Source organism: Canis aureus, chromosome 37 (genome assembly GCF_053574225.1).
Source record: "Canis aureus isolate CA01 chromosome 37, VMU_Caureus_v.1.0, whole genome shotgun sequence".
Taxonomy (NCBI): Eukaryota; Metazoa; Chordata; class Mammalia; order Carnivora; family Canidae; genus Canis; species Canis aureus.
This window is the reverse complement of record NC_135647.1, coordinates 20,335,275-20,352,808: the sequence shown is the minus strand read 5'-3', so window position 1 is coordinate 20,352,808 and position 17,534 is coordinate 20,335,275. Positions and strand designations below refer to the sequence as shown.

Sequence of the window (17,534 nt, the reverse complement as noted above, 5' to 3'; positions counted from 1 at the left end):
GGGGGGTGTGCAGAGGGAGAGGGAGAGAGAATCTGAAGCAGGGTGGAGCCTGACTTGGGGCTGGATCTCATGACCCTGAGATCATGACCTGAGCTGAAATCAAGAGTTGGACGCTTAACTGACTGAGCCACCCAGGGACCCTGTGTCTGCCTTCTTTTATAAGGCCAAAAAAGTGAACAGACCACTGAGCTAAGGTTCTGATTATCTAAGGGGACGTTGGGGACAGGGGACCTCCCCTCCCCTGCACAACCCTGGGTCAATCATTCAATCCTTGTATGTTTTGGTTTCCAGATTTTCAGTGAGGCTTATCCCTACCATCCCTACTTCCCATAGTTATGAGAATAAGAAGGTAAGAAGGTGCTTTCCTGTACATTATCTCCTTTAATCCATAAACAGCTCTTAGAAGTAAATATTTTCAGGTGAGGAAACAGTAATTCAGGGGATCTGTGATTCTGTTGTTGTTCCAAGTGGTGGAACTGGGACTCTCACTGGGTCTGCCTGACTCCAAACCTCCTCCATCCACCACCATATTGCTTCCCGGGTCCTTTATCAGAGGATCTGTCATCCCTGAAATGACTACATGAACGGCAAAGGGTCAGTCGCCGTAGCAGGTGCCTTCTCCTCAGACCATAGTGCATTACTTTATTACAGGTGAGTCTTATTTGACCCTGTAAAAAAACCACAAAAAACCAACCAACCAACCACAATTTTACTACTTCCTGTTATAAAGGTAAATTTTTTTAAAAGAGGAAAAAGTCATACAGGATGATGTATTGCACATTTACCCTGTCATCTATTAGTAAGATTTGTTCCCCTCTCCTCCAGTCTCTTACTGATGTCCCTGACAACAATCTTAGCCCCCCAATTTATCTTTCATGCTCTGCCACAGTTATCTAAAAAGAAAACACTTAGTGCTTTGTAATAGACTCCTTTTAAAAACTCTTCCCTGGAGGCTTCCGGCTGTTCATAGAATAATATCTAAACTTTGAATCAAGGCATATGAGGCTATCAATATATTTCCAAGTTTTCTTTCTAAACCGAACTCCACATTTTTTTTTCTAGGGAATATGTTTCCCCTTTCATTGGGTCAATTCCTACTTGTTCTTTGAGGTCTTCCCGGGGGACTCTTCCAACTACTCTTCAATCTCTCTCCCCAGTGTACTTTCCAAGCGTTGTGCCCAAGAGATTGGCATTCAGCTCAACTTCTAGTGTACAGGCTGTCCCCTCCAGACTCTTTGAGAGCAGAGGATGAACATATGCTACTACTCCAGTCTTGATACAGTGCTTTGCACATGGAAGGTGTTCAGTAAGAGTCCAATAAACACATTCAAAAGGAAACTAAATTGACTTTGTGATAACAGAAGCCAAACAAAAATCTGGCAAATAAAGGAATAAATGTAAAAAACAAAAACAAAAACAAAAAGTAAAGAAATCCTTTATGAAGAGAAAAGTTACTTATTGTAAGTGCCAAGTTTATAGAGTTATTTTAAAGTTGGCACAAAATTCAAAGTTTCAAGAAAAGAAAAAGATAACAATTTTAGTCACCATAAGACATTGACTGTAGTATTCTGAAGAATTTAGGTAATTTGTAATAGTAGTTAAGCATCTCCTAGGGTGAACTGTGTATTTTACTAAAGAGTATAATGAAAATAAAAACATGGTAGAGTAATGTTTATAGTAAGCAATTTTGGGAAACGTTAGGCTAAAAGAAGATTTGCTTTTTGACCCTGTGCATCCTCAGAACCTTTAATACACTAATGTGTGTTGGGATTCTCCAATAAAGGCACGATACACACAGCATGACCTAAATGCACTTGACCATGGACCTTTTTTTTTTTTTTTTTTTTTAAGAAGTCTTTCAAATGACATGTGTTCATAGAGAACACACTCTGGGAAACGTCCTACTTTCTTAGATGCCATTATTTGTCACTTCACAGAGGCTTAAAAATGAACACACTTATCGTCGATGCAGAAACACAGAGAAGGAAAAATTTGAAATGACATCCCATATAAATGCTGCCTCAAAATGACGGAATGGGTAGCCTATTTTTATTAATACACAGCATGAAATAGTAAGAGAGAGCATAGGCTAAGAAATGTTTCTCTATATCTTACCAGCTTCATGATTTGGGGCAAGAAATACTTTGGCAGAAAAATTGTGCTCTGTCTGTGAAAATCACAGATAGTGATTTTATCTGGACTTTTGGGATTTTTTGTTTTTATTTTTAAATCTTTTTTTATGATTTTATTTATTTTATTCATGAGAGATACAGAGAGAGACAGAGACACAGGCAGAGGGAGAAGCAGGCTCCCTGTGGGGAACCCGATGGGGACTCAATCCCAGGACCCAGGGATCACAATGTGAGCCAAAGGCAGATGCTCCACCGCTGAGTCACCCAGGTGTCCCTTATCTGGACTTTTGGACCTCAAAATCTACTGGGGAACAGAAAGCTTAAAGTGACTGATTGATGCTCTCAGGTATAAGAAATTGTTCTTTGTTCCTCTCAGCTCCTGCTGCAACTGCTCACCCCTATGTCTTTGAGAAACTTGGGATAATCAGGCATGACAATCAGTTCCTATCTACCTAACACATTCATGCTCTTAATCTTTCCCAACACCCTCAGAGGACAGGGATTCTTCTTCCTAGACAATCCCTCATCCAGGCTTCTTCATCTCCTCTAGCACTCAGCCTCAGCCACCCGGCATTTCTTCTGAATCTTCAGGATTCTTTGCTTACTGGTTCTGTCCCCTATGCCTCCATAAACATCATAGTACCTTCAATCCTAAAACAAAACCCAAACCAAAACATGACTTTCTCTAACCTACATTCTTCTCGAGTTACTATCCAAATTGTTTTTTCTTCTCTTCCAAAAAGATTAGTCCACATTTGTTATGTCCACTTTTCACATCTCATTTACCTTCAACCCATTAAAATTTGGTTTTTCCTTGAGCAACTAGTGTCACCCCCGCCCATAACTGCTGAGTCCAGTGGGAAGTTCTCATGTCACTGCATCTCCTTATTGTATTTGATAAAGCTGGTCACTCTTTCTACTTTAAACAGCCAGCTCTCTTGGATTTAGTGACACTGAATCTCTGACTTCCCTTCTACTTATCTGATCACATGTTCTTTGTCTCCTCCAGGGGCTCCAGCTCCTGGACTGATTCCTTAAAAGTTGTTTCCTTTCAGACTTTGAACCTTAGTCTGCTTCTTGCCTGAATTACTTTGTCTGAATGATTTTGCCCATCCTTGATGCATGGAACCCAAAATGATGCCCTTAACTTCAGAGACTGTCTATTGGACATGGTTATCTGGAAGTCCCTCAAGTACTTCAAACTCAGAAGGCACAAAACGAATCACATTTTTGCCTCCACTATTTCGCTGGTGGAGGTAGTATGCATTGTGATTAGGAGAGAATGTCAGGGTTCAAATCGGAGCCCCCACACTCTCCAGATGTGACTTGGGTAAGCTACTTACACCACTCCAAACCTCATATCATCTGAAAAATGGAGATAACCATAGTTCCATGCCTAGAAGGGTGCCCAAATAATTACATGGGAAGTACATAGAACCTCTGTACAACAGCCAGGACTGGTGAGTGAGTTGTCAGTGGGAACCACTATTATCGTTTCCCACAGTCATCTTTTTTCCCAATTTCCCTCCATTCTTTATCTCATTTGGAGTTCTATCATCATACGCATACAACCCAGCAACTTGGGAGCTGTACCTGATTCTTTTCTCCCCTCTGCCGGCACAGACTGCCAATCACAAGTCCTGTGGATTTTGTCATCCAAATGTTCTTCAAATCCCACTCGTCCTCTCCATTGCTACAACAGCTGCCCTAATCCAGGCTCTAGCTCTCTCTCCAATCTTGAACCCCCCGACTGAGAATTGTTAATGTCACTCTCACCCTTAAAACACATCAGAGTCTGACACCCCAGCTGGCTTTTGAGAAACGCTATTCAAGAAACAAGTGAAAGAGAAATATTGAAGTGTTGAGGATATTTTAATGTTTTATGTGGTTGAGAATGCAGAATATGTGCAATTGATATCATCCTGTAGATGACTGGGCTCAGGATGAACAATGTCAGTGTGCCATCAGACTCACAGGATGGCCAAGCTGGAAGCACACACACTGGGTGTCTACCAATTGCTCTGCTTCCTGTCCTTGGCCTCTGACTGAAAGAATGAAATAATTTCACGGCTTCTCTTACAGATCAGGGGGGCAAATGAGACATGAATAGCTTGCTGGGAGCTTCCTGGAAGGCTTTTGTCGTGCTGATGGGAGGAACAGGCTTTGCTGATGCCATTCTTCTCCCTCTGCTTTCTGCCATAATCAGAAATATGAAGCCAGGAGTCATGGGAGCCATGGGAGCCATGGGAGCCATGGCAGGACTGAAAAAAAAAGGCAAGAGAATCTGCAAGGTGCTATCCTGCAAACCTTGGGCTCCTGTGATTGGGCCCAGGGAGCAAGGAACTTGCTCATGAACCCTATCATTCCCTTGGAGGGCCCACCCAGTAGGGCTGCAGCGCGCGCATGGCGGGGCGGGAGCAGCTCGAGGGGCTCGGGCGGCGGCTCCGCGGAGGGGGCTGCGGGGCGGGAGCAGCTCGGGGGGCTCGGGGGCGGCTCCGCGGAGGGGGCTGCGGGGCGGGAGCGCGAATCCACCAGCGCAGGCTCCGGAGCACAGGGCGCCGAGACACAGCCCAGGATCCGGCCTCCCCCGGGACAGGGAGAGGCCGGGAGGGCCCAGGACAGCGAGGACGCTCCTGCCCCAGCTGAGCAGATCAGCGGCCCCGCCCCGGAGCCTCCAGGCCCTGCAGACGGAGTTCCTGCCGGAGCTGAATCCAGGTTTCCAGAGCTGCCCCGCCACTGGGGCTGTTCCTCCTGCGGCCTCACGGGGTAAACAACCCCCACCGAGCCCTGCACCAGGCAGGGGCACAGCAGCTCCCCCAACTGCTAACACCTGAAAATCAGCACAACAGGCCCCTCCCCCAGAACACCAGCTAGACGGACAACTTCCAGGAGAAGCCAAGGGACTTAAAGAACACAGAATCAGAAGATACTCCCCGTGGTTCTTTTTTTTTTTTGTTTGTTTTTGTTTTGTTTTGCTTTTTGATTTGTTTCCTTCCCCCACCCCCTTTTTTTCTCCTTTCTTTTTCTTTCTCTTTTTCTTCTTTTTTTTTTTCGTTTTCTTTTCTCTTTTTCTTCCCTTTTTTTTTTCTCTTTCTCTTTTCTTTCCTTCTTTCTCTCCTCTCTTTTTCTCTTTTTCCCCAATACAATTTGCTTTTGGCCACTCTGCACTGAGCAAAATGACTAGAAGGAAAACCTCACCTCAAAAGAAAGAATCAGAAACAGTCCTCTCTCCCACAGAGTTACAAAATCTGGATTACAATTCAATGTCAGAAAGCCAATTCAGAAGCACTATTATACAGCTACTGGTGGCTCTAGAAAAAAGTATAAAGGACTCAAGAGACTTCATGACTGCAGAATTCAGAGCTAATCAGGCAGAAATTAAAAATCAATTGAATGAGATGCAATCCAAACTAGAAGTCCTAACGACGAGGGTTAACGAGGTGGAAGAACGAGTGAGTGACCTAGAAGACAAGTTGATAGCAAAGAGGGAAACTGAGGAAAAAAGAGACAAACAATTAAAAGACCATGAGGATAGATTAAGGGAAATAAACGACAGCCTGAGGAAGAAAAACCTACATTTAATTGGGGTTCCCGAGGGCGCCGAAAGGGACAGAGGGCCAGAATATGTATTTGAACAAATTCTAGCTGAAAACTTTCCTAATCTGGGAAGGGAAACAGGCATTCAGATCCAGGAAATAGAGAGATCCCCCCCTAAAATCAATAAAAACCGTTCAACACCTCGACATTTAATTGTGAAGCTTGCAAATTCCAAAGATAAGGAGAAGATCCTTAAAGCAGCAAGAGACAAGAAATCCCTGACTTTTATGGGGAGGAGTATTAGGGTAACAGCAGACCTCTCCACAGAGACCTGGCAGGCCAGAAAGGGCTGGCAGGATATATTCAGGGTCCTAAATGAGAAGAACATGCAACCAAGAATACTTTATCCAGCAAGGCTCTCATTCAAAATGGAAGGAGAGATAAAGAGCTTCCAAGACAGGCAGCAACTAAAAGAATATGTGACCTCCAAACCAGCTCTGCAAGAAATTTTAAGGGGGACTCTTAAAATTCCCCTTTAAGAAGAAGTTCAGTGGAACAGTCCACAAAAACAAAGACTGAATAGATATCATGATGGCACTAAACTCATATCTCTCAATAGTAACTCTGAATGTGAACGGGCTTAATGACCCCATCAAAAGGCGCAGGGTTTCAGACTGGATAAAAAAGCAGGACCCATCTATTTGCTGTCTACAAGAGACTCATTTTAGACAGAAGGACACCTACAGCCTGAAAATAAAAGGTTGGAGAACCATTTACCATTCGAATGGTCCTCAAAAGAAAGCAGGGGTAGCCATCCTTATATCAGATAAACTAAAATTTACCCCAAAGACTGTAGTGAGAGATGAAGAGGGACACTATATCATACTTAAAGGATCTATTCAACAAGAGGACTTAACAATCCTCAATATATATGCTCCGAATGTGGGAGCTGCCAAATATATAAATCAATTATTAACCAAAGAGAAGAAATACTTAGATAATAATACACTTATACTTGGTGACTTCAATCTAGCTCTTTCTATACTCGATAGGTCTTCTAAGCAAATCATCTCCAAAGAAACGAGAGCTTTAAATGATACACTGGACCAGATGGATTTCACAGATATCTACAGAACTTTACATCCAAACTCAACTGAATACACATTCTTCTCAAGCGCACATGGAACTTTCTCCAGAATAGACCACATATTGGGTCACAAATCGGGTCTGAACCGATACCAAAAGATTGGGATTGTCCCCTGCATATTCTCGGACCATAATGCCTTGAAATTAGAACTAAATCACAACAAGAAGTTTGGAAGGACCTCAAACACATGGAGGTTAAGGACCATCCTGCTAAAAGATAAAAGGGTCAACCAGGAAATTAAGGAAGAATTAAAAAGATTCATGGAAACTAATGAGAATGAAGATACAACCGTTCAAAATCTTTGGGATGCAGCAAAAGCAGTCCTAAGGGGGAAATACATCGCAATACAAGCATCCATTCAAAAACAGGAAAGAACTCAAATACAAAAGCTAACCTTACACATAAAGGAGCTAGAGAAAAAACAGCAAATAGATCCTACACCCAAGAGAAGAAGGGAGTTAATAAAGATTCGAGCAGAACTCAACGAAATCGAGACCAGAAGAACTGTGGAATAGATCAACAGAACCAGGAGTTGGTTCTTTGAAAGAATTAATAAGATAGATAAACCATTAGCCAGCCTTATTAAAAAGAAGAGAGAGAAGACTCAAATTAATAAAATCATGAATGAGAAAGGAGAGATCACTACCAACACCAAGGAAATACAAACGATTTTAAAAACATATTATGAACAGCTATACGCCAATAAATTAGGCAATCTAGAAGAAATGGACGCATTCCTGGAAAGCCACAAACTACCAAAACTGGAACAGGAAGAAATAGAAAACCTGAACAGGCCAATAACCAGGGAGGAAATTGAAGCAGTCATCAAAAACCTCCCAAGACACAAGAGTCCAGGGCCAGATGGCTTCCCAGGAGAATTTTATCAAACGTTTAAAGAAGAAATCATACCTATTCTCCTAAAGCTGTTTGGAAAGATAGAAAGAGATGGAGTACTTCCAAATTCGTTCTATGAAGCCAGCATCACCTTAATTCCAAAGCCAGACAAAGACCCCGCCAAAAAGGAGAATTACAGACCAATATCCCTGATGAACATGGATGCAAAAATTCTCAACAAGATACTGGCCAATAGGATCCAACAGTACATTAAGAAAATTATTCACCATGACCAAGTAGGGTTTATCCCTGGGACACAAGGCTGGTTCAACACCCGTAAAACAATCAATGTGATTCATCATATCAGCAAGAGAAAAACCAAGAACCATATGATCCTCTCATTGGATGCAGAGAAAGCATTTGACAAAATACAGCATCCATTCCTGATCAAAACTCTTCAGAGTGTAGGGATAGAGGGAACATTCCTCGACATCTTAAAAGCCATCTATGAAAAGCCCACAGCAAATATCATTCTCAATGGGGAAGCACTAGGAGCCTTTCCCCTAAGATCAGGAACAAGACAGGATGTCCACTCTCACCACTGCTGTTCAACATAGTACTGGAAGTCCTAGCCTCAGCAATCAGACAACAAAAAGACATTAAAGGCATCCAAATTGGCAAAGTAGAAGTCAAACTCTCCCTCTTTGCCGATGACATGATACTCTACATAGAAAACCCAAAAGTCTCCACCCCAAGATTGCTAGAACTCATACAGCAATTTGGTAGCGTGGCAGGATACAAAATCAATGCCCAGAAGTCAGTGGCATTTCTATACACTAACAATGAGACTGAAGAAAGAGAAATTAAGGAGTCAATCCCATTTACAATTGCACCCAAAAGCATAAGATACCTAGGAATAAACCTCACCAAAGATGTAAAGGATCTATACCCTCAAAACTATAGAACACTTCTGAAAGAAATTGAGGAAGACACAAAGAGATGGAAAAATATTCCATGCTCATGGATTGGCAGAATTAATATTGTGAAAATGTCAATGTTACCCAGGGCAATATACACGTTTAATGCAATCCCTATCAAAATACCATGGACTTTCTTCAGAGAGTTAGAACAAATTATTTTAAGATTTGTGTGGAATCAGAAAAGACCCCGAATAGCCAGGGGAATTTTAAAAAAGAAAACCATATCTGGGGGCATCACAATGCCAGATTTCAGGTTGTACTACAAAGCTGTGGTCATCAAGACAGTGTGGTACTGGCACAAAAACAGACACATAGATCAGTGGAACAGAATAGAGAATCCAGAAGTGGACCCTGAACTTTATGGGCAACTAATATTCGATAAAGGAGGAAAGACTATCCATTGGAAGAAAGACAGTCTCTTCAATAAATGGTGCTGGGAAAATTGGACATCCACGTGCAGAAGAATGAAACTAGACCACTCTCTTTCACCATACACAAAGATAAACTCAAAATGGATGAAAGATCTAAATGTGAGACAAGATTCCATCAAAATCCTAGAGAAGAACACAAGCAACACCCTTTTTGAACTCGGCCATAGTAACTTCTTGCAAGATACATCCACGAAGGCAAAAGAAACAAAAGCAAAAATGAATTATTGGGACTTCATCAAGATAAGAAGCTTTTGCACAGCAAAGGATACAGTCAACAAAACTCAAAGACAAACTACAGAATGGGAGAAGATATTTGCAAATGACATATCAGATAAAGGGCTAGTTTCCAAGATCTATAAAGAACTTATTAAACTCAACACCAAAGAAACAAACAATCCAATCATGAAATGGGCAAAAGACATGAACAGAAATCTCACAGAGGAAGACATAGACATGGCCAACATGCATATGAGAAAATGCTCTGCATCACTTGCCATCAGGGAAATACAAATGAAAACTACAATGAGATACCACCTCACACCAGTGAGAATGGGGAAAATTAACAAGGCAGGAAACCACAAATGTTGGAGAGGATGCAGAGAAAAGGGAACCCTCTTACACTGTTGGTGGGACTGTGAACTGGTGCAGCCACTCTGGAAAACTGTGTGGAGGTTCCTCAAAGAGTTAAAAATATACCTGCCCTACGACCCAGCAATTGCACTGTTGGGGATTTACCCCAAAGATTCAGATGCAATGAAACGCCGGGACACCTGCACCCCGATGTTTCTAGCAGCAATGGCCACGATAGCCAAACTGTGGAAGGAGCCTCGGTGTCCATCGAAAGATGAATGGATAAAGAAGATGTGGTTTATGTATACAATGGAATATTACTCAGCTATTAGAAATGACAAATACCCACCATTTGCTTCAACGTGGATGGAACTGGAGGGTATTATGCTGAGTGAAGTAAGTCAGTCGGAGAAGGACAAACATTATATGTTCTCATTCATTTGGGGAATATAAATAATAGTGAAAGGGAAAATAAGGGAAGGGAGAAGAAATGTGTGGGAAATATCAGAAAGGGAGACAGAACGTAAAGACTGCTAACTCTGGGAAACGAACTAGGGGTGGTAGAAGGGGAGGAGGGCGGGGGGTGGGAGTGAATGGGTGACGGGCACTGGGTGTTATTCTGTATGTTAGTAAATTGAACACCAATAAAAAAATAAATTAAAAAAAAAACACAAATGGGGAAATATTCCAATATGCTTATTGATGAGAGAACAAGTATTAACAAAATGTCCCATACTCAAAATTAAAAAAAAACAAACAAACAAACAAAAAAGACAAAAATCTCTGAGCCCCATGAGTATCCCACACCTTCTTTTTTTTTTTTTTCAGTCCTGGTCCCACCACTGTAGTGAAATCTCAGGCTGTCATGGCAACCCTTGAATGACATGGGACAAAAAAAAAAAAAAAAAAAAAAAAGGATACTAACCTGGATAAATCCTCTATCATTGGTTTTTTAAGGCCCTTTGAAATGTGTTTGATTTCTCATACGCTAAAGAATAGAATGTGGAATTTTGCTATTTTTCTTTCCTTGTTTCTGCAGGAAATTTGGAAATACAAAATCCTCAAATGTAATAACACCTATTACAGGCTACACATATTGGAATACAGCTTAACTCTGAAAGTACACATTATGGGATCTCAGAAGGATTTAGAATATGTGTTGGTTTTTAAAATATATAGATTTTTATCTCAAAGGTAAGTTTGCCACGCTTCTCCTCTCCCACCATTTTAGTGAAGGAACAAAAGTAATACAATGCCTTTTGGGAAAAGGAAGGGAAGACTTCACATGCTCATTGTGGTGATGCTGTGGTCATGGTCCCAACCTTCCCACTCAAGACAGGACATCCTCCCCTGGTGGCTCATAGCTCTCACTGGGAACCCGATCTGACACTCCTTTTGTCATCTTTCCTAAGACTTCCATTATTATAACCATTTTCTGAATGGTCTGTGGGAAAGAGCCTCAGACCTCAGTCAAGCCTCCATCAGGGACAAAGCCTTCCTCCCTCCTTCTCACTGAACTAAATAGTTGGCTCTAAAGGATATAAAAAATTCCTGTATAGTTGGAGCAAAACTGGAGATAGAGACAGAGTATTTGTTGACACTCAGGTAGTGATCATTGCATTATAAAGGTGTGCTTTCACATTTTAATCAAATTGGGTCCAAACACGTGTGCATGTACACACACACACACACACACCTGAAAGTGATAAACAAACTTGGGAAAAAAACACATTTTCATCAGATTTTAAAATACTCTGAAAAATATTAGCTGTGGATTTCTTTCTCACCTGGAGTACTCATTACTAAAAAATATTAACAATAATAGTCTGCTCCCTAAAATGCAATGAAATTGTGGTTATTACATTTCACCTAACATACAGGAATAATAATTTAGTTTTCCTTCCTCTTAGTCCACACCTGGGATAGCAAATAGTTCTATGCAGAACCCACACATTGTACTAATAATGTTGTTTATTCTGACTCAGTGATTTCTTTCCTTCTCTTCCATTTCCACTCTGGCTTCAACTGATTTTCCCACATTTATGTACACATTTTTACCGCTAAATGAAAATGAATACAATCGATATACCTCAAATAGTCAGGAGTCAGAGATTTTTTCCTAAGGAAGTGTTTAGTGTTATCTCTGATGTTATTACTTTTTTTTCTGATGTTATTACTTTTAATATATATATTTATATTCCCACAGAGCTCAACGATTTTACCTAGATGCATGCATATAATCATTTCATTGTGCTTGCTTTTTCCCCTCTTTTCCTTACTAGCTTCTCCTTTGCTTTAGCTTCTCCCTCCTTTATTTTGGCTACTCTCCCACCAAGGATGCATGTCATCACCTACGTGTATATGCTTCTTACTCTTTTCTGCACTCACAATACTCTGCAGACCCAGGCACAAACACAGTTACACACACATGGAGAAGAGCATATGTACTCCTCCATATTTCATTTCCTCACCACTATCTCTCTTGAAATAACCTGGCATAGGTCTAATTCATTCTTTTTTTTTAAAGTAACAATCCATTGTGTGACTGTATCACAATATATTCCACCACCCCACTACTGAGGACTGATTATTTTTAAGTCACTATAAATAATGCAGTAAATAATACTCATCTTTATAAACTAGACTGAATATCTTTGGCATAGATTTCCAAGAATAGAGCTGATAGGTCAAAGGCATGTGTCTTTTTAACATTAACAGATATGGCCAAACTGCTTTCTAAAAAGGTTATGAAATCGTACATTTATAGCAGCAATCTTTGTTTTTCTCAACATACATGCCAGCAACAGATATTACAGTTTTTTTCTAAATTTTTGCCTGTTGGGTAGAAATAACTTTGTCGACTTTCCCAGTCTGCTAGTAAGTTTGAGCATGTTTTCATATGGATTATAGGTCATTTGGATTTTCTGTAGTGTGAACTGTCTCTTCATACACTTTGTATATTTTTCTTTTGGTTGTCTTCAGACTGTCAATTTGTAAGAGCTTCTTACAAATTGTTAATCTTTTATCTCTGATGTATGTTCTGAATATTTTTCCAGCTCTATCTTTTATCCATTGACTTCATACATGATATTTTTATCATATACTTATATTTTGGTCATTTGTTCATATAAATGGTCATTTGTGGTATTTTGGCATGTATAAACCAAATATATATACATGTGAAATAATATATATAATTACATATGTACAGATAAATATATACTAAATATAAGAATATGTTAAATGCATCTACTTACATGTAGCATATATAATACATACATCTAATATAAATATAATATATATATACTAAAATACCGAGATGTAAAATACTAGTCGCTTCAACATCATTTAATTTATTAAAACAACAAACAAAAAAAACAAAAGCCCACATACTTTTCTTACTCCACAATACCAACAACTATAATAAGTAATCTTATATACCTACGTTGATTCCTGGATTCTCTATTCTGTTCTACAAAACATTTCTTATAATATGTTCTGATACATGTTTCTGAAAAAAAACATGCTCTATTATTATTCTTTGTATCATTTTCTTGATTATTGCCAAGTTATTACTCTTACAAATGGACTCTGTTATTTTATTCAAGACAAAAAAAATATCCTCCCTTGGGATTCCAATTGGTAAGGCATTATATTTACATACTAATTTGGGGAAACTTAAGATTGAGATATCACATCCAAAAACATACTTGCCTTTTCAAAGTTTTTTCATGTCTCTTATTAAAATTTAATAGCTGCTTTATCTGTGTTCTGTATCTTGTTTTTTAAAATTTATTTTTATATTTCACAGTGTTAGTAACTTTTATATGTGGAATATTTTTTCTTATTTCTAAGTTCTTAGTGCTAAAGAGAAAGGCCATTGACTTTTGTGTATTTATATTCTATCTAGCCATTTTACAAAGTTTTATTAATATTATGCTTTGGTCCTTGAATCTGTTGGGTTTTCTATATATACAATCATAGCATGAGCAAAATATATAATTTTATTTTTCTCAATATTTATGAGATATTTCTCTTAAATTGTTCACTTGCTAAAAATTGTTGAATCAATGCTTTTTTTAAAAAAAAAAGAATGCTGAGGGATCCCTGGGTGGCGCAGCGGTTTAGCGCCTGCCTTTGGCCCAGGGCGGGATCCTGGAGACCCGGGATCGAATCCCACGTCAGGCCCCCGGTGCATGGAGCCTGCTTCTCCCTCTGCCTGTGTCTCTGCCTCTCTCTCTCTCTCTCTCTCTCTCTCTCTCTGTGTGTGTGTGACTATCATAAAAAAAAAAAAAAGAATGATGATAGCAAGTATCTCTGTCTAATTTCTCATTATAATTGAATTAACTTTTTGCCACTTAGTATACCAAAAGTTATTGGTTTGGGCAAATAATCTTTTTTTTAAAGATTTTATTTATTTATTCATGAGAGAGAGATCCTGGGTCTCCAGGATCATGCCCTGGGCTGAAGGCGGCGCTAAACTGCTGAGCCACCTGGGCTGCCCTGGGGTAAGTAATCTTTAGTATAATTGAGGAGACTTCTTTTACTTTTGTTTTATTTAAAGTCTTAAAAAAAAAAAACAAGCTGCTGAATTTAGTCATGCTCCTTTCAGTGACTATTGATTTGATTGCCTGATTTTTTCTTACTTTTTTTATACATACAAATATACAGATAGCTTTTCTAATATTAAGCCACCTTTGTTTTTGTGTGTGTGTACATGTGTTTACTTGCTATATTTGTAAATTTCTAGGCAAATATTTACTAAAATGTGTCAAATGTTAATCGCTATAATTTAAAGGGTTCCAGGATCAAATTAATTTGAGAAACACCCAACTGAACAGAGTTAAATGTTACTTCCCAGAACTGTAAGCTAATATGTATTGTCAATCTACAAAAGGAGATTAGAGTACAAAATGTTTAGTGAACTTTACTTGACTATCTTTCTCATAAGCCATCGCATGAGAGTAGATTAGAGCAGAACAAAGTTTGGGAAATGCTTATATACAGATTGTATACTGAGAACTGAAAATAGTTTTAGCACATAAGACCAATGAAATCATGAGAGGAGAGTTGATAAATTAAAAGCCACACTAGAGGATGCCAAAACCATTTGGGAAAAAATAATTAACTAACGTTTTGTACCAATTATACTCACTTTTACTATACAAGATTTTTACCTCCTGGCTAGGCCCAAATTATTGATGTTTTGCATTATATAGACCCATTATAGAGCATTGAGTGGTCCTGGAGCTGGATGTAGTCCCAGGTCCAGCCAATTGTCAAAGTGTAATTCTAGGAAGTAACACAATTACATCTGTATCCCTGGTACAGGGTATCATCACAATTACATCTGTATCCCATGGTATCATGACTATCATGACGTGATGACACAGATGGACTATTACAACATGGCTTGCGTGTGGCACTCACCAATGACATATTCCACTCTGAAGAGATCCCTTCTGGGGTCATATGGACGATTGAAGTCGATCTGGATGAAGAAAGACTGTCCCCTACGTACAATCAACTTGTTGTTTTCATACTTGTCAGTGTGGTGGTCCACTTTATTGGTGTCCCATCTCTCCTTGAACAGGTGAATATTTGTAACATGAAGATAGTCTACACACAAAGAAAACAATTGGGGAACATCACTGAGTAACTTTGATATAACCGCAAAAACAAAAAACAAGATTGTTTTTCCTGATTCCTCAAGTATTGAGGTAACAAAGTCTGTTGGATAAAACTCCTTACAGGGGGTTGATAGATTTAAGAGTCAGTCTGTCATGACATTATTGTCTTCAAAGAGGATTTTAAAGACTTTTCCCTCCCTGATCTTACTTCATACTACAGGGTACTCACTTGGGATAGACAGAGCAGTGCTGATGATGCCAGTCATATAGGTCTAGGTACAGAGAAACTAGGGCCAGAGTTCAAGTCTTCACATTCCCAAGCTCATGCTGGCTTTCAATATGTCAGGAGCTTACCATCATGACTAGCAACTCATTATTTCACTAACTAGGGAACAGCCACTTCAACTTTCCTATCTTTAAAAAGGAAAGAATTAAATCTGACAAAGAGATGTTCTAAAGGTCCAAAGTTGACCTTTAATACAAAGCTCTCCTCTTACTTCAGGAGGTCAAATACCCTTCCTCTTTAATTCTAAAAGTAGATCTGGTTCCTCAAAGTCAGGAACCAAAAGAAGAGGTGTGAAGACCGGATACTGACATTTTATTGAGATATAACTGTTTCCACTTTGAACATGCAGAAACAAGCTTCACATTTCCCTAGCTACTAAATGACCAATCTGGAAGTCAAACCCTTGTCTAGTGCAAAAATCTATACGGCTTTTAAAATTGGGAGGATAAATGTCATTTATACATTTATTTGAGACATGATAGCACTGGATAAAGGTTAGATCCCCTCCTACCTTTCTTGCATTCCTCTGCAAATGATCGCTGAATATGGAGGTAACTCTACCCACCTACACTGTAGTTTGAAAGATCTAGTCTAGATAAGATTTCTGCATGCAAATTTGGAGTTCTAAAGAGGAATTAAGGAGAGAGGCAGGTGGGGGTACATTAGCCTTCTTCCTACCCTGATTTCTGTCTGCTGCATGATTTGCCATCACAGCTGTGACTACAGTGCACACAGAGCACAACCGCTCAACCTGTACTCGTGCTGAGGCATCACCCTGAAAGATTCCAAGGCCTTTCTTTGTGTTTATACAGGAATCCTGTGCAGGACACTTGGTCCCCTCTGGCCTCATTTTTGTCTCATAGGCGAAACCAAAAAGTTAGGCTCATTAAGATACTCTCTAGTTCTAAAGTCTAGAAGTCCCTGAAACACTCTTGGTTAATTCAAAGTCCAGGTAATCCTGAGTTTGAATCTCAGGTCTCTTAATTACATAGATAAGGCATATTGCCTCATGGAAGCTGAGTTTTCTCACCTTTCAAATGAGGATACTATTACTTTGAGAATTTCTACAAAGATTCAATGACATAACAAGACAACAGCTCTGGCACTATGCTTGGCACATAGTGGGGCCATAGGCTTCCTTGTGGCTAGCTTAATTAAAACTCTGATGGAGCCATTTTATATTTCACATGGTGGGGTGCTCAGTGGGCTATTCTGACTGCAACATTATAGCTCTCAGAAAATGCAAGATACAGTTTTATTTTTACCCCATAGCAGAACCTTGAACATGGTCCCCTAAAGGGCACTTTCCTTCCACTATGCTGTGGGTGGAAGAGGTTTAATTCTCTAGACCTCTCTCTTCCAAGCTGCCTTTCCCCTAAGTTCTCTGGCCTTATTAAGGTCACAATCCCCACTGTTAAGCCAGCTTCAGAAAGAATTGGAGATTCATAAATGTCTTAGTCAAAAGGGACGTTAGTAATCAACTCATCTGGTCCTTTTAGCACTGTGCCTTTCAACAATGTGTTTTTGTTTTGCTTAAATGTCTAAAAACAGAATCCTCAGAAATGGGTTTAATCAGGTCTCCATTCATCAGCACCAATGGAAGGAATGCACTGATATTATAGCCTCACAGAATCTCTGAGGGCAAAAGCACTTTCTAGACCATCTGGTAGACCTGCCATGTACTGCAAGAAACATCTTGAAAGCCCAAATGCTTAGACTTTTTGTCTTTATCTGAACAGGAAACCCACTATCTCACAAGGCAAACAGTCCATTTTTAAACAATTTTAATTATTTGAAAAGCCCTCTTAAGATGAACTGACATCTGCTTCCTTTTAATTTTTCTAATCATGTATCCTGATTCTGACTTCTGGATAAATATAGACTACATTCTATTCATTTCATCTGGCACTCCTTAGGTATAGAAAGGCCTCTATCCCCTTGACTAAAACATCCTCCATTTCCTCAACTGTTCTTTTCCAGAATTTTA

The 17,534-nt window shown here is 39.5% G+C and overlaps 1 protein-coding gene across 2 annotated transcripts in view; it reads right to left on the bottom strand.

Moving 5' to 3' along the window:
• The window catches only part of F13A1 (coagulation factor XIII A chain), a 168,058-nt gene that overhangs the window by 136,257 nt on the left and 14,267 nt on the right, over nt 1-17,534 (bottom strand). For both annotated transcript variants that reach the window (XM_077886450.1, XM_077886451.1), the window contains exon 4: nt 15,062-15,250. In XM_077886450.1, coding sequence (XP_077742576.1) covers nt 15,062-15,250 — 189 coding nt within the window. The remainder of the gene's footprint in view (nt 1-15,061; nt 15,251-17,534) is intronic.